The sequence below is a fragment of the Eremomyces bilateralis genome (genome assembly GCF_010015585.1).
Source record: "Eremomyces bilateralis CBS 781.70 unplaced genomic scaffold P152scaffold_4, whole genome shotgun sequence".
NCBI classification, from domain to species: domain Eukaryota; kingdom Fungi; phylum Ascomycota; class Dothideomycetes; order Eremomycetales; family Eremomycetaceae; genus Eremomyces; species Eremomyces bilateralis.
The window spans coordinates 426,760-446,965 of NW_022985070.1; the positions used below are offsets into that span (position 1 = coordinate 426,760).

General features: G+C 56.6%; 11 protein-coding genes across 11 annotated transcripts; 5 read left to right on the forward strand and 6 right to left on the reverse strand.

Annotated features, from left to right (window-relative positions):
• Positions 1-347: 347 nt before the first annotated feature.
• Positions 348-992, reverse strand: P152DRAFT_367721 (uncharacterized protein; the record flags this gene model as incomplete). The annotated part of the gene is made up of 2 exons (XM_033675453.1): positions 348-697; positions 749-992. Coding segments are annotated over 2 exons (594 nt in total), but the record flags the coding sequence as incomplete, so codon positions are not given.
• An 844-nt stretch (positions 993-1,836) lies between these two features.
• Positions 1,837-4,300, forward strand: P152DRAFT_234925 (uncharacterized protein). The gene has a single exon (XM_033674583.1). The coding sequence runs from the start codon at positions 2,271-2,273 to the stop codon at positions 4,263-4,265; it is 1,995 nt and encodes a 664-aa protein (XP_033536470.1). The 5' UTR covers positions 1,837-2,270; the 3' UTR covers positions 4,266-4,300.
• A 455-nt stretch (positions 4,301-4,755) lies between these two features.
• On the reverse strand, positions 4,756-5,116 carry P152DRAFT_479970 (uncharacterized protein; the record flags this gene model as incomplete). Its single annotated transcript, XM_033681740.1, has 1 exon — positions 4,756-5,116. A coding segment is annotated over one exon (360 nt), but the record flags the coding sequence as incomplete, so codon positions are not given.
• Positions 5,117-5,258: 142 nt separating this feature from the next.
• On the reverse strand, positions 5,259-6,795 carry P152DRAFT_505819 (Thioesterase/thiol ester dehydrase-isomerase; the record flags this gene model as incomplete). The annotated part of the gene is made up of 3 exons (XM_033682454.1): positions 6,258-6,795; positions 5,816-6,185; positions 5,259-5,698 (listed from the first exon to the last, which is right to left on the reverse strand). Exons 1-3 carry the CDS (start codon positions 6,375-6,377, stop codon positions 5,259-5,261), a joined length of 930 nt encoding a protein of 309 aa, XP_033536472.1. The 5' UTR covers positions 6,378-6,795.
• A 967-nt stretch (positions 6,796-7,762) lies between these two features.
• On the reverse strand, positions 7,763-10,477 carry P152DRAFT_392277 (Pkinase-domain-containing protein; the record flags this gene model as incomplete). Its single annotated transcript, XM_033676139.1, has 3 exons — positions 7,763-9,200; positions 9,252-9,776; positions 10,158-10,477. The coding sequence occupies 3 exons, from the start codon at positions 10,475-10,477 to the stop codon at positions 7,763-7,765; spliced, it is 2,283 nt and encodes a 760-aa protein (XP_033536473.1).
• Positions 10,478-11,370: 893 nt separating this feature from the next.
• P152DRAFT_471506 (uncharacterized protein) lies at positions 11,371-12,678 on the reverse strand (the record flags this gene model as incomplete). Its single annotated transcript, XM_033681070.1, has 2 exons — positions 11,371-11,881; positions 11,951-12,678. 2 exons carry the CDS (start codon positions 12,676-12,678, stop codon positions 11,371-11,373), a joined length of 1,239 nt encoding a protein of 412 aa, XP_033536474.1.
• Positions 12,679-13,464: 786 nt separating this feature from the next.
• P152DRAFT_455883 (uncharacterized protein) lies at positions 13,465-13,904 on the forward strand (the record flags this gene model as incomplete). The annotated part of the gene is made up of 1 exon (XM_033678883.1): positions 13,465-13,904. One exon carries the CDS (start codon positions 13,468-13,470, stop codon positions 13,741-13,743), a length of 276 nt encoding a protein of 91 aa, XP_033536475.1. The 3' UTR covers positions 13,744-13,904.
• A 366-nt stretch (positions 13,905-14,270) lies between these two features.
• P152DRAFT_235156 (uncharacterized protein) lies at positions 14,271-15,593 on the forward strand. The gene has a single exon (XM_033674586.1). The coding sequence runs from the start codon at positions 14,680-14,682 to the stop codon at positions 15,259-15,261; it is 582 nt and encodes a 193-aa protein (XP_033536476.1). The 5' UTR covers positions 14,271-14,679; the 3' UTR covers positions 15,262-15,593.
• Positions 15,593-17,613, forward strand: P152DRAFT_235096 (uncharacterized protein). The gene has a single exon (XM_033674585.1). The coding sequence runs from the start codon at positions 15,925-15,927 to the stop codon at positions 17,371-17,373; it is 1,449 nt and encodes a 482-aa protein (XP_033536477.1). The 5' UTR covers positions 15,593-15,924; the 3' UTR covers positions 17,374-17,613.
• Positions 17,414-18,707, reverse strand: P152DRAFT_234988 (Phosphoribosylaminoimidazole-succinocarboxamide synthase). The gene is made up of 3 exons (XM_033674584.1): positions 18,419-18,707; positions 17,892-18,359; positions 17,414-17,842 (listed from the first exon to the last, which is right to left on the reverse strand). The coding sequence occupies exons 1-3, from the start codon at positions 18,474-18,476 to the stop codon at positions 17,454-17,456; spliced, it is 915 nt and encodes a 304-aa protein (XP_033536478.1). The 5' UTR covers positions 18,477-18,707; the 3' UTR covers positions 17,414-17,453.
• A 99-nt stretch (positions 18,708-18,806) lies between these two features.
• Positions 18,807-19,995, forward strand: P152DRAFT_235188 (uncharacterized protein). Its single transcript, XM_033674587.1, has one exon. The coding sequence runs from the start codon at positions 18,940-18,942 to the stop codon at positions 19,672-19,674; it is 735 nt and encodes a 244-aa protein (XP_033536479.1). The 5' UTR covers positions 18,807-18,939; the 3' UTR covers positions 19,675-19,995.
• Positions 19,996-20,206: the final 211 nt, after the last annotated feature.

Here is a 20,206-nt window from a genome sequence, read left to right on the forward strand (position 1 = left end):
CAATCAGAGCGCTGATGGACGATTTAACTGTCTTCGAGTGATATTTATTAGAATGAATATGAAAGGGCATATTCTAAGCAGTTTAGTAATGGTTGATTCGATATTATTTAATCCGTGGTATGTCCTCTTGGTCTATATTACGGTCCGCTCGAGGCCTTATCGAAATAACAGATACGAAGGACCGGGTGAAGGTGACTTGAGGTCGGAACCACGTCGCGATGCTATTGTGATATCTATAGCTACCAGTTCCATCGAACAATCGCGTATTCCATACGAAGTTCGGAAGAACGCCATCGCCATGCCCATATACATATACACATAAACGCTCGAAAAGATGCTCATTAATCGTCGAACCCACCCCCTCCATCATCATCCCCCTCCCCCTCATCATCCTCCTTCCAGTACTGCAGCGCGTTATAATCATTGTCACCCTCTAGATCATCCTCGTCGTCGTCGAACGCATCGTCCAGCTCTTCCTCCGGCGCGTCCGCGTCCTCGTCGCTGTCCGCCGCATCCTCGTCGTCGTCCACCCCCGCTTTCTTCCCCTTGCCCTCCACCTCCTCGTCCTCCTCGTCGCCGATCCGCTCGAGCCGGTCTTTCGCCATCTTGCGCTTCTTCACCGCCTGCTCCTCCTCGGTGAGCTCCCGCTTCTCCGGATCAAGGAGCGTCCAGAGTTGCTCAGGGAAGAACCGCAACTCTGTCAGAGGTGGTTAGCGACGCCAACGCCCAAGGGAAAACCCGCGCTCACCATAAGATCTCGTATCCAGCTTCGGGATCTTCCGCTTCACTCGCTTGTATGAATGTGCGTAGGTCGGCATGTCCTCGAAGGGATTGGACATTGTATTCACAGATTGCGGGATATACTCGTTCACCCCTTGTGTAGTTTCGCCGAGGATCGCATAATGCGGCCCATCGCGGATGCGATCGCGGATGTCGCGATAATGGGCGATCTGCGTGCGTTCGCGCGCGGACGGCGGGATCGGTCGCTGGACGATGTATTTCTGTTGCGGATTTAGCTCCGGTCGGGAAGGGGTGACGAGGGACATTGGAGGGCTGGATCCGACTTGGAGCGCGCTTGCGGAGATGAGGATATAATATGTGCATGATGCGGGGAGTAAAGATGGAAAGCTTGGTGTTGTGGTTTGGGGTGCGACGATATGAGGCGGCAGCTGCTCAACTCGTGATGCCTCCGCCTCCCACACATGACTAGAAGCTGCGGAGCATCTCCTGGACGTTTCCAAGGAAATCTGAGACTTACAGGATATGTTCCGATGGGCTTGTTCACCTGATCGAAATATTTGGCGATCTCACTATCCAACTCGAACGACAACTCCACCCCTCCAATCTTCGCCCTCTTTCCCGACGACTCGGCGGAGTCGGGTTTCCGCTTGGGACCAGCCATGACGGGTGGACAGATGCAGGGCGAGCTGTGGGTGGCACTGGCACAGACAGATGTGTTCGGCTACCTCCAACCAAGAACCCGATGTCACCAGCAAATGGATATTAGAAGTGGGAGCATGACGGAGCCATGCAAGAAGGGTGGGTCAAGAGAGGAAGAAGCACCGGAAGAAGATTGAATTGTCAAGATGAATTATCAAGATTGACTATTAAGAAAACGGACGTGGGAAGAAATCATCGGGAAAATTCGTCGGTGGGGGACCGGAAAGTCTCCATTGATGATGGAACACCGAAGTCACAGAGAGGGAGCCATTGAGAACGATTGATGGGAATGATTCCACTTTCGATTCGAGCGGGATGCGAACAATAGAGTCGGTGTTGAGAATCAGTCAGTCACCATTGAGTCATCACAATACGAAGCGGATTCCCAAGAATTATTCTTGTCAATTTAATTTCTGGTATTTCGTCACGCAGCAAGTGAGGTTTGTTTGGAGATAAGGCTATAAGGCTGAAAGATGTCCAAGCCATAAGGCTTTAAGGCCATAACATAAAGCTGCAAGGCAACAAGGCTATCAGGCAGAGAGCTAAGAGTTGCCCCGCGTTTGGCACGTGCTAGCTAAGATATCACGTGCACTGCCCCGCATTCCACGAAGTGTTCCTTTTATGCCTCAGGCAGTCAGGCTCACCAGTCTTCTACAAACATCCATCGTGACCATCGGGATGTTGTGACACTTGATATATCCACGCCTCTTCTGACTACCTAATCCAATGACATTCCAGAATTTCCCTCGCTTGCCGCAATCCACACCCCCATACTCAACCTTTCTATCCCACCTGTAGCCTCTATCTCTCGCGACCACCAACCCAAAGCCATGGCCACCAGTCAACCCTCCCCCCTCCTCGTCGACCTCCTCGACCACATCAACTCCATCTCCACCGACACCACCCCTCTCGACCCTCGCCTCTTCGAAGATTGCGCCCGCATCCTCCCCTCCCATATAACCCCCACCCAATCCCAATCCCTCATCCTCGCCCTCTACCGCCTCTCCTTCGCCAACCCCCCCCACGACCTCTTTCCCGTCACCACCCTCCTCGAAGCCCTCATCCACCCGGTCGCCTTCGACGACATCCTCGCCATCGACCCCCCCGTCGACTTCATCTCCGGCCTCGCCCTCGCCGCCCGCCCCTTCCACAGCCTCTGCCTCTCCATCCTCGAGAAAGCCGCCCAAGATGCCTCGCTCGCCCGCCGCCTGGCCACCACCCACCCGCAGGCATTCGTCGCTCTCGTCGGGTTCTGGCTGATCAGCGACGACGAGCAGCTGTCGCGGCGCGCGGGGAACCTGTTACAGGACTTGCTGCGCGTGGACGTCGAGACGGGGGCCGGGGATGAGGACCCGAGCGGGACGCCGGGGTCGGGGATCGTGTCGAGCGCGGGGTGGCGGGGGACGGTGTGGCGGCGGGTGTTCCGGGATCGGGACACGTACGAGGCGATCATTCGGGTGTGCGACACGGAGTGTCATCCGGAGTTTGAGGGAGTGGAGATCGGGGAGCGGACGGTGCGGCAGGTGAGGAGCACGGCGAGGGCGAGGTTGCTGGAGTGGATTCCGGAGGTGGCGAGGATGGATTGGGATGCGGTGACGAGGGACCATCTGGCGTCGGAGACGTCGTGCGCGCATTTAAAATCATTCAGGTATGGGTTGTTGGAGCTTGCCGTCGATCATGGGTATGACAAGATGGACGTGGTGGTGTATCGGATTGCTTGCAATGCCATCTCCGAGTTGATCACCATCCAAGAGAGTTGGGAAGACAGGTATGGCCTATACAGAGACCGTCATATCGCTTCGCTAACGGTTCGTAGTGCCTCTTCGCGCTCCCTCGAAGCCATCAAATCCCTAGGATTCCATGACCGGTTCACCTCAATGTACTTGCATCCGCAGGGGGACCACGGCTATGATGAATTGGACATGAACCTTCTCGGCCCGGCAGTCGTGGAATATGTCATGGTGTATGTCTCCTCATACCCCGACCTCTTCGGCCAATCCCCGTTCTGCAAACAGGTCCTCGACAAGTTCGAAACCACTTTCGACCAACCCCCCCGACTATGGGGCGACGACGGAGCCGGCGATTTGGCCGTGTTACGCTTCTTCCCCAAACGCTACCTCCTGCAATCGCCCACGCCCCATCAAGGCATCAACGTGCTCGGCTTCCTCGACCCGAAGCTCGGCGACGATGCCCTCCTCCGCACCTTCGCAGCCGTCTTCGCGTGTCAAACCCGCGGTTTCGGCACCGTCCCGTCCGCCGCCCGCTCCGCCGACGCGCACATCACGGACGACGACCGCTCCGCTGCCCGCCTCCTGTACTACCAGTTCCTGGAGAAGTATTCCAACATGTGGTACTTCATCGGCTTCCACGCGGACGCTGGCCCCGCGCGGAAAGACGTCGTCCTCGCCGCCCTTGATCTGATCGACGCAATGATCGACGTCAAATGGTCCACCTCCACCGCCTGGATCACCGCGGAGGAGCTGCGGTCGATCGCCGAGCGCTACGAGTCGCGGCCGCCGACCGGGATCCTGGCGCTCATCAGCGGCGAGGCCATGAGCAACGTCGTGACAAACCTGATGTCGATCCCCAAGTCCATGTCGCTGGCGCGCGACGACGACCACGCGATGCACGAGATCGCGACGCGGCGGTTCGACGTGTTGGCGAAGCTGTTTAAGAGCCTTAGTCGGGAGGCGGCGGAGCGGAACAATAAGGACGAGCAAACGACGCTGAATAGTTTGGCGGAGCAGATACAGCGACGGTTAGGGGCGGGGGTGTGGCCGCGAGCGGCGACGCGGGCGACCAGTATCGCCACCCAATCGCGGTGATGTGGCTATATAGGGCATTGGAAATTCGGAATCATGGTTATGGGCGTACGGTAGGATATCCCGAGGATCATTACAAAAAGGAGAACGACTTCAAAAGCAACGACTTACGGGTCGAAACCTGAATAGGTCGACCAAAGGTCGACGACAGAACAGACAGATGGACACCAAGCTTCAAATGCAATCTATAATGAAAACCTCCACTTACCATTTGCAACTTGTTCATGCCATTCACCCAAGATAGCCGTCGCCCAACAGCTGAATGCTTCCGCACACCATATCTGTAGGGCGGATGATCTTCCACCATCGGGGCCGCGCGCAACCACAGATGGTCATCGTGTTCGTCGGGACATCGAACAACTCCACCAATCCAGACGTCTGCAATGAGACAATGACATTAGCCCAACCCTCCTAAGTTCTTCGACACCCAAGAACCCCTCCGTCCGATCTCCAAAAACTCGCGAGATGCGCCCGTCCCCACAGCTCTACATACCTGACACTCCCAAAACTCCCTTCCTCTTCCCTCCGGATTTATATCCCGCAATAGCGCCGCCACCGCTGCCTCTGCGAACGCCGGCGGCAGGCAGTAGATCAGAACCGCGGACGAGAGGAGGCCGAGGCCGAGGCCGAGGACGAAGCCGGCGAGGAGGGCGCAGAGGACTTTTTGCCAGTGGGGGCGGTGGGTGAACCAGTTGGGGTCCATGGTGGGATGGGATTAGAGGGGGGATAGGGGTAGAAACTAGGGAGGGAGGAGGGGAGGGAAGGTGGTGAGAGAAGCTGAAGTTATGGTTGATGGGGATATTTCTGGGCTGATGGGAGACACGTGCGGAGATAGCGGAGTTGATATGTGACGCGTTTCTTCCTTAACATATACAAAAGCAACCCTTCGTACGGTTTCACAAATTTACGATCAGAACATCAATTTTATTTTAGATGGAGTAATAGGACGTATTTCTTGCCATTCACAGATCCATCTCAAAAACCTATACAAACAACCTACAACTTAGCCTTCCCCCCCACCACCCTCACCAACGCCCTCCCATTACTCAACGCCACCTTCCCTCCCACCACCTTCGTCACGAACCTCAACTCTTCAAACCCCTTCCCATCCACACTCCCCGTCCGCCAAATCTCCGTCACCAACTTATCACCGGGCTTCACGGGGCTCGCGAACCGCGCCTGGAACTCCCGCATGTTCGCGGGGTCCGACCCGCCGAACAGCTTCAACACCCCGTGCGCCGCCGCGTTCCACGAGAACAGCCCGTGCATGATCGTGCCGCCGAAGCCCATCTGCACGCCGGGGACCGGGTCCGCGTGCAGGGGGTTATAGTCGCCGTTGAGGCGGTAGAGATGCGCGGTTTCCGGGGTGGTTTGGACGGTGTAGGTAGCGTCGGGCTTCTTGTCGGCGGGGGGGTTGAAGGTGGGGTTTTTGGGGCCTGGAGAACAATGTTAGCGTGACAAGACCGGATTGCGTGGGTGAGGGGAAGTGGTTAACGGCATGTCGCTATGAACGCGTCTAGAAGGAGATCGAGGCTAGGAAATGTCGAACTCACCCTTCGGTCCGCCCCATCCGCCCTGCCCAACGTAGAACCCGCTCCCAATCACCGTCGTATACACCTCCCCACTCAGCTTATCCACCAAGCTGCTCTCGGTCTCGACGACGGTGCCGGGCTTCCCCTTGTCGTAGACGCCGATGACTTTGGAGCGCACCTCGAACTGGCGGCCCTCGCTGGTGGTCGGGATCGGCTTGAGGAAGGTCATCTTCCGCTCACCATCCACGGTGCGCTTGCTGTCGAGCTTCGGGACGCCGGGGATCGGCGTGGCGGACGCACGGGCATAGAAGTCGATGACTTCTTGGTTGGTGTGCTTGAAGGGGAGGATGATGGGATAGGTGGGAAAGACGGCGAACTCTGGGTGGAGTTCCTGGGTGGGTTAGCTGGGAGGGTTTCGACTTTCGAGATAGATGGGACGGGATGGCGATGGAGAGGAACATACGTAGAGGAAGTGAAGCTCATCGACCGTAGCGCCGATGCTGTTCGCAAACAGCAACGCATCCCGCTTCAACCACGAGACATCGAAGGAGGGGAACTCAAAGCCGGCGCCTGGGGAGCTCATGTTGTCGATTGGGGTATTCCACGGGTACTAATTGTCTCGTCGAATGAAAGGAGGATTGAATATTTGGAAGTATCAGACGGCTTCTCTCAACTTGCAATGGATGTCGAAATAAAAGAATCGATGGACGGGGAAGCTCGCGGATTTTCTCCCACGCGGAGAAGCTGGCGATGGGGGACCCAGCCATGGCCGGTTGCCGAGGTTGCCGGTGCCGGAGCTTGACAGCGGTGACGCGATTAGTAGACGCCATTGGGGAATCGTGAGGAGAAGTCGTGTTGGAAATGAGAGTTGGGTTTTGAATTAATGGGGGAATTGCGTTCCCTAAATACTGTGGTGGCACGAAGCGGAACGCTGTAAAATGCGGGTGGAAGTGCAGGTACGTACCATGGTAGGTGGTGATAGTGGCTTGGGACGAAGATCCGTACTACCACAACTCCTACGAGACATCAACTACAGTCACGAAGATCACATCAAGTCCAAGCACCATGAAAGAATTATCAACTTTTTGACTACCGAGCCCTCTTCGTCTCGTCACCAAGATCGGGCATCCGACTAAGTATATCAAGGTCCCGCTCCGCACCACCGTTCGCCAGTCGAAACAGAAGCACGATATGTCCACGCTGCTGAGAACCTGTCATCGGCAAACTGTATCCATCATCCTGGTGATAGAGCACTGGCTAGACCGTGCTGTTCTGCCTTCTCCGCCTATGTACGAGCTTCTATTCTCCAAGAAGCTCATCAGGTGATGACTGACCGTATGTCGAAGCCAACCCAGCCCTTTCTCCTCTCTCCATGCCGCGCTCCACCGCTATGTAGATAGTCACCGATCCATCGTAAACAGCACACCGCGCATCCGACCGCCCCGAAAACGAAGGGGGTGAGGGAAGAGAAGGTGATGACCATGAGAAATTATGGAACGCACGGCCCAAACAAAAAGAAAGACGGGCCGGAAGATGCAGAGCGAAAATGATGCACGCATGCGGGGATCCCCGATTCAAGCGAATCCGAAAATCGGGACCATGTAGAATCAACGCTCCGTGGGAATGCTAATCAACCGTGCCCAGCCACACCGAATTGATGAAGTTCGAGAAAGAGAGAGAGAAAAGGGGGTTTGCCACACTCCCGGTTGCAGATATGCAATGGGTGTGGACGGGCAACGTGAAAGTGATGATGATGATGTCCATGGGGGAAAAAAAACCGCAAAAACTCCGAAAATGACGCCGCCTGTGTGCGTGGGAATCGTGGGTACGTCGTGCTCGCCGATGGATGGATATGTACGTATAAGTAAACTCTCATTGTGCTCATTGTAGAATGGTTCCGTTGGTATCCCTTGCTCCCTTTCTCGGATACCCTCGATGCTGAGAAAATGAGGGGTGGTCGATTCGGAATTACGGATCGAACCCGCCCTGGAAGAGATGATCGTCGTGCTCCACCCCGCTCATCCGGTCGCCGCGCTTCGGGTCGGGGAAGTCCTTATCCCAATCCCCGTCCTCGTCTCCCTCGTCCATCTGGTCGTAGTCGTGCGCGTCCGGTTGGAACCGCCCGTCGAAATGCTTGTCGATCGAGCTCTCGTCCACGAACGTGAAGCCCTTGAAGTTCGCCTGCAGCGTCGGACTCAGCGGTGTGGACGCGGTGTTGACGCCCGAGGCGAGGGCCGCGGCGCGCGCGTTGAGCGAGCCTACGCCGCTACTCAGCGCGTTGGTGAATTCCGGGTCGAAGTTGGAGACGTCGAGCTCGGACTTGAGCTTCGGCTTGAAAGGCGGGACGACGTTCTTCTTCATCAGCGCGTCCCAGTCGACGTCTTCGAAGAACGGGTGCGCTTTCAGCTCCTCAGCGTCGCCGGTGAAGCCGAGGCGGTGCTTCGGATTGCGGTTCAGCAGGCCCTTGACGAAGTTGCGGCCTTCGGTGCTGAGCGCGTCGCGCGGGAAGCGGACTTTGCCGAACGCGATGTTCTTGTACATCTGCTGGGTGTCCTCCGCGTAGAAGGGCGACCAACCGCAGCACATTTCGAAGACGAGAACGCCGAGGGACCAAAAATCTACCATCTTGCCATATCCTTGTTCGTCCAGAAGAACCTCGGGTGCGAGGTATTCAGTCGTGCCGCAGAACGTGTTGGTGGTGGCGTTGCCGGTCAGGTTCGCTTTCGAGAGACCGAAATCGCAAAGCGCGATATGTCCGTTCGCGTCGAGGAGGATGTTCTCGGGTTTGAGATCACGGTATACGATATCGTGGTCGTGCAAATGCTGAAGAGCGAGGATGAGTTCAGCGATGTAAAACTTCGCGCGGGCTTCGGAGAAGCGGCCTTCTTTCTGGAGATGCCAGAAAAGCTCGCCGCCGGACATGTAGTCGGTGACCAGGTAGAGGTCGGTGGGGGTTTGGAAGGAGAATTTGAGGGCGACGATGAAGGGAGAGTCGGCCATGGCCGTCCGCACCAGGATATTCCTCTCGCCTAGCGTATGCGCCACCTCCTTCTTCTGCACGATGACTTTCTTCGAGAGGACCTTCATGGCGTAGATCCTTCCGGTATCCTTCTTGCGCACCTGGAAGACCTGTCCGAACGTGCCTTTTCCGATTAGCTTCAGGATCTGGAAATCCTCCGGCCCATAGTGCCTTTTTGACACCTTGTGGAACGCGATTCGCAGATGGATCTCTCCCGTGACTTTCTCGACATCTTCTCCTTCCCGAGCTTCCAGCGTGAACCAGCCGTCATGTGCCGTTTCGTATTCGATGAGGGTCGGACAGAATCGGATATGCCCAAGGAACGCATCCTGATTGGAGCGATCGTACACGGAGATGTCGATCTCCGAATGCCCGCCTACAACGTCGCTACACGTTCCGTCAGTTACTTCTCGATGCGAGTACTTATAAAAGGCGTACAAGGTTCCCTCATGATCCCACTTCGGATCCGTAACTTTCGTGGTTTTCGGCAGCTCCCTCGCATCCATCCCCGTACTGCTACTCTGTCTGCTTTTCATCGGAATGGCCTTCGGCCTCGTCGAGTCGCTGCTATCCGACCGTTGAATCGCGACGGCATCTCCCCGCATCCGCGCTTGTGGATCCTTTCTCGGGCCTGATGAGATGTATTCCGACCACTGAAACTGGCAGACGACGTATGGATCGAGGCTGGGCCGTAGGCCTCGGCCTTCGGTGATGCATACGGCGAGTTTGCCGGTCGGGTTGCGGACTGGGGGAACGGGTTCGCTGGCGGAGGAACGGATGGAGGGGGTGTGGGAGGGGGTGTGGGCCGGTTTCGGTTTGGGGTCTTGCGAGCGGGATCTAGGGGTGTGTGGTGGCGTGCTCTGTCGTGATGGCGACAAGGCGCCTTCAGTTAGCACTTTCTGATCGGGCTTGGGAATCTGAGTGGATGTGGATGTGGATGAGGAAGTTCGAGGGGGTGCGATGCTGTTGAGAAGGGATGTGGAAGCTCTGTTCGGAGGGGGACCTGAAGCCGGCGACGAGAACTCAGAGGCGCTGGCGGTGTGGGTGGACAGCACGCTGTTCAGAGGACTCGTGTTGACAAGAGTGTATCTGCGCAGGTGAGAACTGGGAGAGGAGGGCTTGATGTCGGTGTCCGAGAGACTTCGAGGTCCCAACGACAACGCATGGCTACCTCGATGTGACCTCTCGTCTCGGCTGCCTCGGGTCGACGACGATGACGAGGTCGGTGGGGTAGGGTACGAAATCGGGGACACGGAGATCCGCTCATGGGGAAGCAGTGGGGGGGAATCGTCACTGGTCATGGGCGTCTCTGAGGGAGAGCATGGAGCGGTTGGTAATCCGCACGCTGGATGCTTCTCGGTCGAGTCTGGTGCGATATCGGCTTCAGGTGCAGGTGTAGGTGAGGGAGTGGTGCAGTGGTTGAGCTTCGCGCTGCGGTCCATAACGAGGGAATTGGGCTTTCTGGGCTGGGATAAAGGTTGGCTTGGAAGGGAATCACAAACCTGGCCAAAGTAGCTATGTACGATGCCGGGAAGTCGTTTGTCGGTGAAATCCGGGCGTGGGGTGGCAGCGCCGGGTGGGGTCGAGCTGTTCGACCCGATGCCATCGTGGTCGTCGTCGCCTAATAATCTGGTGGGAGACGCTAGCGTGTTAGCGTGCGGCATATTGTCGGTGATGGAAAATTGTTGCTGAGTGAGAAAAAAAATGCGAGGGATCAAGAAGAAATAGAAAAACGAAAGGGCAGAGAAAGAGTCGGCCGGTGCGGAGAGAGTCCGTGAGGATGTGTGTGGAAAAGATGGATGGAGAAGAGAAGACCAGACGAGCGGATGATGGACGATGATGATGGCAAGACGCGGTTCCAGGTCAAGGTTCCAGGCCGGTTGTGTGTAACAAGGGACGACCGAGTGGCTTGGAGTGATTCAGTGATGCAGTCAGGGCCTTCGAGTCTTGACCGTTCAGTGATTCGACTGTTCAACAGAAACCTCCAAATGCGGACCGATGGGTCCAGCGACTTAGTGACGGCAAATTTCCCAAAAATGCCACTAGAACCGAGCGGCTATGATTGCCTTTTCCGGCCTTTTCATTGGTTATCACTTGCGCAGTCGAGTTGCTGACCCTGTCCGTTGGTATTTGGTAGCAGTGTCGCTGCGTCAGTGTTTGGTGGTGGAAAATCGAGGGGTAGAGGATGCACTATGCAGCTGGAAGGCCTGTAATCATGTACAAATTTTCACATCCTTCCAGCCCAAGTCTCTCCTGCGCACATAACAGGGAATTCGGTTATGGCCGTAAATAGGAGGCGGATTGGTAATGATGGGGCGGTGCCGAAAAATCGCGATTTCGTGGTCTTTCGAGCTGACTCTTGCACTGCCGGTACTCTGTAACTTGTTGCAAAGTCCGCAGCGTTACACTCAAATATCATCTCCCACGTCACTATCGAGTGACAAAATATGGCGGCATGTGACATCGCAGTCGAGTTCCTGGGAACACCCTGGCACCAGCTGCGGAAATGCCAGATTTGTCTCCATGTCATCTCCGGAATATCAGATGGTGTCCCCGCTCATCGGATCTCGACCACCCCCATGAACCGCATCCGATCCATATCTCCATAGGGCCTTTTCCACAATCGCGCGGAAGAAACACCCTTGCACTGTTGCACTGTTACACCGTTGTAAGCTTGCACGACTTTGTTCATGTTGCCTTGCAATCTTGCGGTTGCATCGTGGAGGGGCGTCGTAGATCGATCCCGCAGTGCGTCCGGGTGATGGCGCCGGATTGTTGGTGTCGCGCTTGTCCTGTCGACGTCGTTGTCCTTGTCTCCCACCATGTCACGGATCGATATGACCTCATTTTCATCTAAAGGTGCGACGCGGCGAATATCGCCAGTCAACTGCTCAAAGATGCGGGGAGTCATGATGTCGTTCCGGTCCGTCATCGTGCTCTGGTCCGGAATAGCCCGTCCGGAATGTCCATCCAATGGAGGGGAAGTGGTCGGGATAAATCCAGATGCTCGTGCTTCGTGCTGCTCTCTCTCCTCTCTCATGACTCTCTCACCATCGGGCTGCTGCCAACTGACGTTTGCGCATCGTGGGAAAATTGGGCATCACTTCGGGTAAAAACCGCATGGACATTGCACTTACCTCGGAGGATTACTCTGCATCATCGCCTGGCGCAACAGGTCGGTCGCGGTCTCCTGGCCGGCCATGGTTGCGGACAGTCGCTTCAATCCCGAAACCGAGCGGGAATCCGGTGGAAAGCTGGTGGTGGATAAAGTAGGGACGACGCTGGCAGATTTGTAGGTTGCGGTTTGACGAAGCGGTGGGCGGGACGAGGTGGCTTTGCTGGAGGAATTAGTTCGTGGTATGGCGGGGTCTTTCGGTCGGCCGGGTTTCGCGCTGGATCGCGTCGCTTGTGATGACTCTTCTTCCCGGCGGGCAGAGATGCTCCCTTGGCGGGAACAGGATCGATGGTGGTCACGATTCTGGTCACAGTTCTGGCCACAGTTCTGGCCACAGTTCTGGCCACAGTTCTGGTCACAGTTCGTGTCCGACTGGTTCGCGATCTTGTCGCCGAAATGGGTGGTCTGGAAGCTTTTGTTCCGCTGCAGAGTCAGGCCTCGAAGCGCCTGAGCCGCGTTGGACAGGGTCGATATTAACCCGTTGGACGCTGTCTTGGCCGCCGGTTCATTCTTCTCGGATTCCGGCACATTTGCAAGCGGCTGAGGACGATCCTGCGGTTCTCGCGGAGTGGATGTGGTCGCGGAAATATTCGATGGATTTTCGTTTTCGCCTTGCTGCTGGTCGCAGGCGGGTTTTGAAGTAGAAAGTGACCGCGCGGGGGCTGACTCGACTGGCTGGGGAGCCGCCATTTTGTCGTCCACCGCCTTGGGCCAGGCGGTTCTACTGTTGGCTGTCGTGTTCCGAACTCTCTTTTTCGTTCCGTCGCTGGTCCTTGCAGCCTCCCGGCTCCCCTGGTCCCTTGGGTTTCTGCAGACGGGTTCCTTTCCGGGTGGGCCAGAAGGATTTGTGTCACTTTCGCAAGGTGTGGAAGATGAAGTCCAATAAGTTTGATAGGGTGGTTCTGGAAGATTTCTCCGGTGCAGGCTGCGTCCGAAGGTGAGAGGTGTAGAAGCTGTTTCCAATGCGATGCGCAGTAGTGAAGAGCCGTCAAAGACCTATGATGTAAGGAGAATTAAGTCGAGATCAAGGATGAAGAAATTTTGGAAGAGGGAAATGTGAAAACCGTGTCGAATGGGTTAGTTGAGGAAGTGAAATGGGCATGTTCACGCTGAAGCAAGACAGTGGGACATTATTGGGACTGCCAGCGGAATCGCGGACCAGCAACAGAATGTGAACACTGAACTGTGAAGTGAGGCGGGCGTCGTCCACGGAGATGATAGCGAGAGGCGAGATCATCCACTCGGCGGATCTGGACTTCTGGAGGCGGGAATCCCTGTTCTGGCTCATATGCATTGGATGATTTACGAGATGATGATTATTCGCATGCTTATCGGTCTTCTATTCTCCGTTCAAATGTTACACTGGGATCGACTCCGGGAGCGTCGTCACTTCTCTCGGCCATCTCAGCCATCACAGCCATCGACACCGCCAACTTTGGTTCAACCAAACTTTGGCGATTGCTTTGTGGACATCAATCAATGCATCAATCAAGGTATAGGACGTTGAGCACGCCTTCACCGCGTCTTCACCGCGCCTTCACCTTCACCGCTTTCCTTCCCATTGTCACGATTACCACGATTATCATGTTCATGGCGGATAGAAACCCTTTCACCCTTTCATCCTTTCATCCTTTCACGCTTTCACGTTGCCTCATGCCAAATGCGACCTGGATGACGTCTATTAAAAGGACTGATATTCAGTGTAACATTGGATCGCTGTGTGCCCTGCATTCGCTGCCAGATTCCAGGTCTTAGATGGGCCCAGGTCAAGCCAGACCCCTTTGACATGTACGACGACTTTGACGAGTCGATCCAGCGGCCAATCAGTATTCCAACACTTCACCTTCTCGATCAATGCTCATTATCGATACATGTGTGCAGCAAGGTTGTACCGCACATTGCATCAGATTTGACTCTTTACTCTTGCTGCTATTAGTGTGGGAAGTGAAGTGAACACCTCCTTTATTCCATTTAGCATCATCTCCTGGCTTGATCGCCTCTTAACTCTTAACTCCCCGAACAAAGTCTTACCGATCCAAAAATGGATCGAAAAAAAGCTTGATGCGGATCACACCAATCAGATCCTCCCTGATTGCCCCACTGATCCACTTCAAGTAGTTGATTGGTGGGACCCGATCTTCTGAACATCAGGGAGATATCTGAGCCCTCGGCAATGGGAGAGTGCTGCATGGCGGCGGCGTGGCGGCGGCGCAGCCCGGTGCGCATCTGCCATGGAAAATGGATGGAGGGGCGGCGGGCCGGAGGGATGAGCCAGGGGAGGGAGGGCGAGGTACGGAGTACAAACTGCACAGATTAGCCAGGGCACAGGGAGGGGTACAGGCAGGCCAGGAACCCACGTTGCCGGCTTCACTCCCCGATGTCCTCGGCTCTGTCTGGCGGCGCTTGGGCTATGCCGCGGGCGCTGTGGTGCGACGATGGGATATCAACCGACGAGCTGCACTGCATAACGTTATTGGGGTTCTCTCACACTGCCTATTAGGTCGATTTTCCCGGATAGGTTCCTTTGAGAGAATTTGAAGGTATCCAGAAACGATTATGATATGATTGCATGAGAGCGCGACAAGATACCCTCCCCGTGGATTGACATTTCCGCCTATCCCTTGCGAATAGATCGAATAGACTTCCCCTACTTTCCCCCATTATTAATAATTCCTCCTCCCTGTCCTCCCAATGGGTTCCGCATTCCGCACATTGTCCCCGACGGCTCTCTCCCACTTCGACACCATCCCGTGGTGCGCTGCCCTCATCTCCTCCCCCAACTACCACCCCACCTCCCTCCCCTCTCCCCCCGAACCTGGACGCGACTCCTTCTTCACCACCACCCTCCGCGGCCCAGAGACCATCCGCGCCGTCTACCCCCTCCACACGCGCCCGGACCCCTCCCTCGCCGTCCCCATCCGCGAAACCCGCATCCTGCTCGCCGTCGGCAACCAGCTCAATGGCCACACGCACACCGCCCACGGCGGGTTCAGCGCCGCAGTGCTGGACGAGGCTATGGGCGCGTGGATGACGATTAATCGGGAGTGGAACGAGCGAAGGGGGAGGGAGAGCGTGCCGAAGATCGGGATGACGTTAACGATGACCACCACCTATTTGCGGCCCGTCTTGACTCCGGGCGTCGTGCTGGTGACGGTGAGGTGCGAAAAGGTTGAGGGGCGGAAGTGGTGGTTGTCGAGTACGCTGGAGGATGGGAGTGGCGCCGTGTTGGTGAAGGCGGAGGGGCTGTTTATCAATCCGCGCGCGTTGATATAGAGTGGACGACGGTCTCACTACCGGCCTCATCGCGACTTCATGCAGGAGGGTCAATGGGGGATTACACTTCCCGAGCTCTTTTGTTACCACGATACATCTGCAGCCTGCGTATCCGATTGCCCAAAGGTACAGGGGTTCTTGTTCAGACGCATCTGCAGTTCCACACCTACCACCCGATCATCAGATGGTATCAGAAGAAACATAGTACGGAAATGTCATCGGCGAATAAGTCCCTCCATCCGACAAGTCGAACGGCTGTCAATACCTATTTGTATGCTATTTGTAATATGGCCAGCATATGTCAATAGGGTCAGGATGATCGTTCAGATGTAGTACGTAGTTACAGCAGTAGCCCCACGGAGATCGGGGGCGAGACAGGCCGAGGTTCCACCCTTGTGCCTGGGTGTCGCAGAGGTGGCATCTCGACGGACGACGGTGGAGGTCATTGACCTTTGATAAAACTTTAATCACCTTCGTCGTTGGATATATGGGACATCTCGCCCCTCAATTCCTCATTCCTTTTGCTCATTTCGCCCTTTCTCGACGCGTTCAGCCGATTGCCAATTGATTGAAGTATTCAGAGCATCGCATCACCACCCCATACCCCCACGAGACGTCGATCTTCTACTCCATTTACGCCACCGTATACTTACATCATACACCATGGACGCCTCCCCCGGCGCGATGCTCCGGATGCTGGTGCCGAAAGTGCCATTAATCCTCAAGACCACTGTCGCCCATTCCGTCGGCCTATCCGAAACCGCCTCGAAATGGGACCTGAAAACCGAGCTCACCATTAAGGTGATCCGCTCGTTCCTCAACACGAAGCACCCCACCCCGATCTCCAAAGCGCAGAAGGGCTCCCTCCGCGACCCTGGCGTCAAGGGTCGCATGTGGGTGAGCCGCGTCGAGCTACCCGCGCCTGCCGAGGACGACATCCGCGAGGTACTGTTCAAGGCGATCGACGACCTGAATGTCGGGGGCGAGGCGTATTACCAGCGACCCGATGCCCGGTCCGTCACCGCTGAATGGACGGGATACCGCGCCAATGTCGGCAAGGAGGAGCCGGAGCCGGAGATCTCGGAGCCGGAGAAGTACGCGAACCTCATGAAGGAGAACGGCAGCACGCCCACCATTCTCTATTTCCACGGCGGCGCGTACTACCTCATGGATCCCGCGACCCACCGGCCCTCCACCTCCCAACTCGCCCACCTCAGCGGCGGCCGTGTCCTCTCCGTCCGCTACCGCCTCGCGCCGAAGCACCCGTTCCCCGCCGCGCTCCTCGACGCGCTCCTCGCCTACCTCTCCCTCCTCTACCCGCCCCCCGACGCCCTCCACGCTCCCGTCCCCGCCTCTTCCATTATCTTCGCCGGCGACTCCGCCGGCGGAAACCTCTCTTTCGCGCTCCTCGGCCTCCTCCTGCACCTCAACCGCAGCGGCGCCGCCACGCTAAATTTCCACGGGCAGCAAGTCTCCCTCCCCCTCCCCGCCGGCGTCGCCACCAACTCTCCCTGGCTCGACGTCACCCGCAGCATGCCCTCCATCGCCACGAACCTTAAATATGACTACCTCCCCCCACGCGTCCCCGTCGCGAACATGGCGCCCATCCCCCCCTGCGATTTGTGGCCTGCCACGCCGCCCCGCGCCGACCTGTTCTGCCACGCCGCCATGCTCTCCCACCCGCTCGTGTCCCCGCTCGCCGCCCCCTCGGAATTCTGGACCGGAGCGCCCCCGCTGTTCTTCACCCTCGGTGAGGAGATGCTGGAGGATGAGGGTCGGGTGGTGGCGCGCCGCGCAGCGAAAGCCGGGGTGACGGTGGTGTGGGTGGAGTTCGAGGCGATGCCGCACTGCTTCGGAATGCTGTTCGCGGGGACGCCGGGGTCGCGGCGGTGTTTCGAGGAGTGGGGGCGGTTCTGCAAGGCGGTGGGGAACGGGGAGGCGGTGGTGACGAAAGGGACGTTTCTGCGGGCGAAGACGTTGGCGGCGGAGGAAGTGGAGGTGGCGACGATGCGGGCTGTCGAGGATGCGGAGGTGGCGCGGTTGATGGAGGAAGTGAGGCAGGAGCAGGTTAGACATGAGGCCACGCAGATGAAGGAAGTTGCGAAGCTATAGGTGTCAATAATCGAGCGAATGTAATAACTTTTGGAGCAACACCGATCAAATGCTTGTGTGTGGGGTGGAGGAATCGTAAATTAGATGCTCTCCGCACCCGTCAACCGTGTATACGCCTCCATATACCCCTGATACGTCCGCTCCGCCACCTCCGCCGGCATCGTCACCCCCTCTTTCCCCTTAAGTCCGTTCGCGATCAGCCAGTCCCTCAGGAACTGCTTATCGAGGCTCTCCTGCGGCCGGCCGACCGTGTACTTCGTCGCGTCCCAGAAGCGGCTGCTGTCCGGCGTCAGCACCTCGTCCACCAGCACAACGCTCGGCGGCTGCGTCGACTCGTCGAGCGCAAACTCGAACTTGGTGTCCGCGATGATGATGCCGTGCGCTTGGGCGTAGTCGCGCGCGGCGGAGTAGATCTGGACGGAGAGTGAGGCGATTTTGTTGGCGTACTCGCTACCGATGATCTTGGCGGCTGGGTAGTCGTCAGTCTGGGATGCGAAGTACCGAGAGGGGAGACAGACCTTGCTCGGGAGTGATGTTCTCGTCGTGTTGGCCGGCTTCGGCTTTTGTACTGGGCGTCCAGAGCGGAGTGGGAAATTGTTGGCTCTCTTGGAGTCCTTCGCCGACGTTGATACCGTGCACCGTCCCAGATTTCTTGTACTCGGACCAGGCACTACCCGTGATGTAGCCACGGACGATCGACTCGATCGGAAACACTTTGAGTCGTTTGACCTGCATGCTCCGGTCCTGATACAACTCTCCCTCTTTCGTGCCGGCCAGCGCCTTCGGCAGGTCCAGAGAAATGAAATGAGTCTCCAACGACGCCGACGGGAGCAGCTTGGGGATTTGCGTGAACCAGAACCGGGACATCAGAGTCAAGATCTTGCCCTTATTGGGGATGCCATTCTCCAAGACGACATCGAACGCACTGATGCGATCGGTCGCTACGAAGAGTAACGTCTTCGCATCGATCTCGTATACATCTCGGACTATATTCCGTTAGACCTAAAATGACGCTCGATCCTCCAGATCCTTCAATTGCACTGACCTTTGCCTTGGCCTAGCAGCTTGTAATAGCGCCCTAGGTCCGTGGAAGTAAGCACCATCTCTCCGGTCAAGGGATAAAGCTATGACTGCAAATGTATATAAGAATCAACTCCAATTGAATCTGTTCTCTTTCGTTCTCTTTCGACGACGGAATCCGATGACTCTAAATTTTTATATTGGATTGGGCCAATGGCGACAGGATGGTGTTGATGTTGGGGTGAGACCGGGGGAGCCTGTCGGGCGTCGGCTTAATTAGTTGCATCATCATCTACCAGCGCCATCCTGCGTCACCATCAGTTACCATCCCATCCGTACACCCTGTCCCTTCATTCACTTATATCCCTCGCAAGTCACAAGTTCACATCGTCCACCGTCAACGCTCTGTACAGCTATAACCATCCGTTCCTTCATTACCACACATCCGACAATTCCACTCAATGAAATCCTCCACAACCAACTCCTAAACTCCATCCCCCCACTGTCGGCAACCGAGCCCCATCCATCACCAGACCCCAACACATCATGGCGCCTTACCCATTAGATACCGAAACTAACCCCTCCCGCGACAAGCCCGACGACAACGACAACGACAACGACAACCACCACGACGGCATCCCCGGCTGGGCCATCTTCCTCATCATCGTCATCCTAGTCGCCATCCTCGCCTCCGCCGCCTGGTTCCTCTGGGTACGCCTCCGCGCTCGCCGCAACGCCTCCTCCCTCCCCGCGCCTGCCCGCGGCGGGATCCTCGGCTGGCTCCGCTCGCGCCTCAATTCTGCGAAGAACCGGCGGTCGGCGCCCGGCGCCTACGAGCCGTCGGGGTATGGCGGACGGAGCGGGCATGCGATGGATCACGACGAAGCGTGGGATGCGCGGGTGGGGCACGAGGCGGATGCGTATGGGCCGGCGGGGTATTATGAGGAGCAGGAATTGGGGTTGCATCCGTACCGGGGGCGGACGGAGTATGAAGGAGGGGGAGGGGCGCCGGCGGCGGGGTTGACGGTGGGGGTCGATCGGGGGAGGAGTACGAGTCGGCAGCGGGATGCGGAGGATGGGTATGATGAGGGCGTGACGAGGGGGGGCGTGGCGCCGTTGGATCGGGATCCGTTCAGCGATGAGGCAGAGCAGAGTAGTTTGCGGGGGGTCAGTCCGAAGCCGATTGATACGGACAAAGCGCAGAAGAGCAAAGCGGACGGAGGGGCGAGTACGGATAACAGTCCGACGGAGAGAAGGAGCATGTTCCGTGAAAATATGTAGGCTGGGAGCATCTGGGTTTCGGCCATCTGTACGACAGCAAGCGGGCTTGTGGTGCTTATGACTTTCCGGTCTATTGTATGGACTTATGTTTACAGCTCGGTAAAAGGCTTAAGGCTAGCCGATGATACGGATATATGACTGCTTGGCTTCAAAAGTATCATGATGCACTTTGTGCGGCCAATCTCCTTGACATGTTACCAGTATGATTGGGGATGCGTAGTCTCTAGTTGCACAAAAGAAAGGGTTGTACATGATTCTACGTTGATAACATCGTTTAGTATGACGCCAACGTCTAACTAGTACTATGGAATCCTATATATATAATTGCTCTAGCTACAATAAAGCACCTCTGTTGGCTATGGAGACTCGGGATCGCAATCACTACTAACACGGGAATGGCGCAATCTAGACCCTGTCCTTCAAACACTCTAAGAGAGAGACTCGTCAGACCGGACGAAAAGCAAGCGGGAGCGATTACCGATCAACCTCTAAAGGAAAGAACCGAAGTTTCGAATCGGTCGACGACGGACTC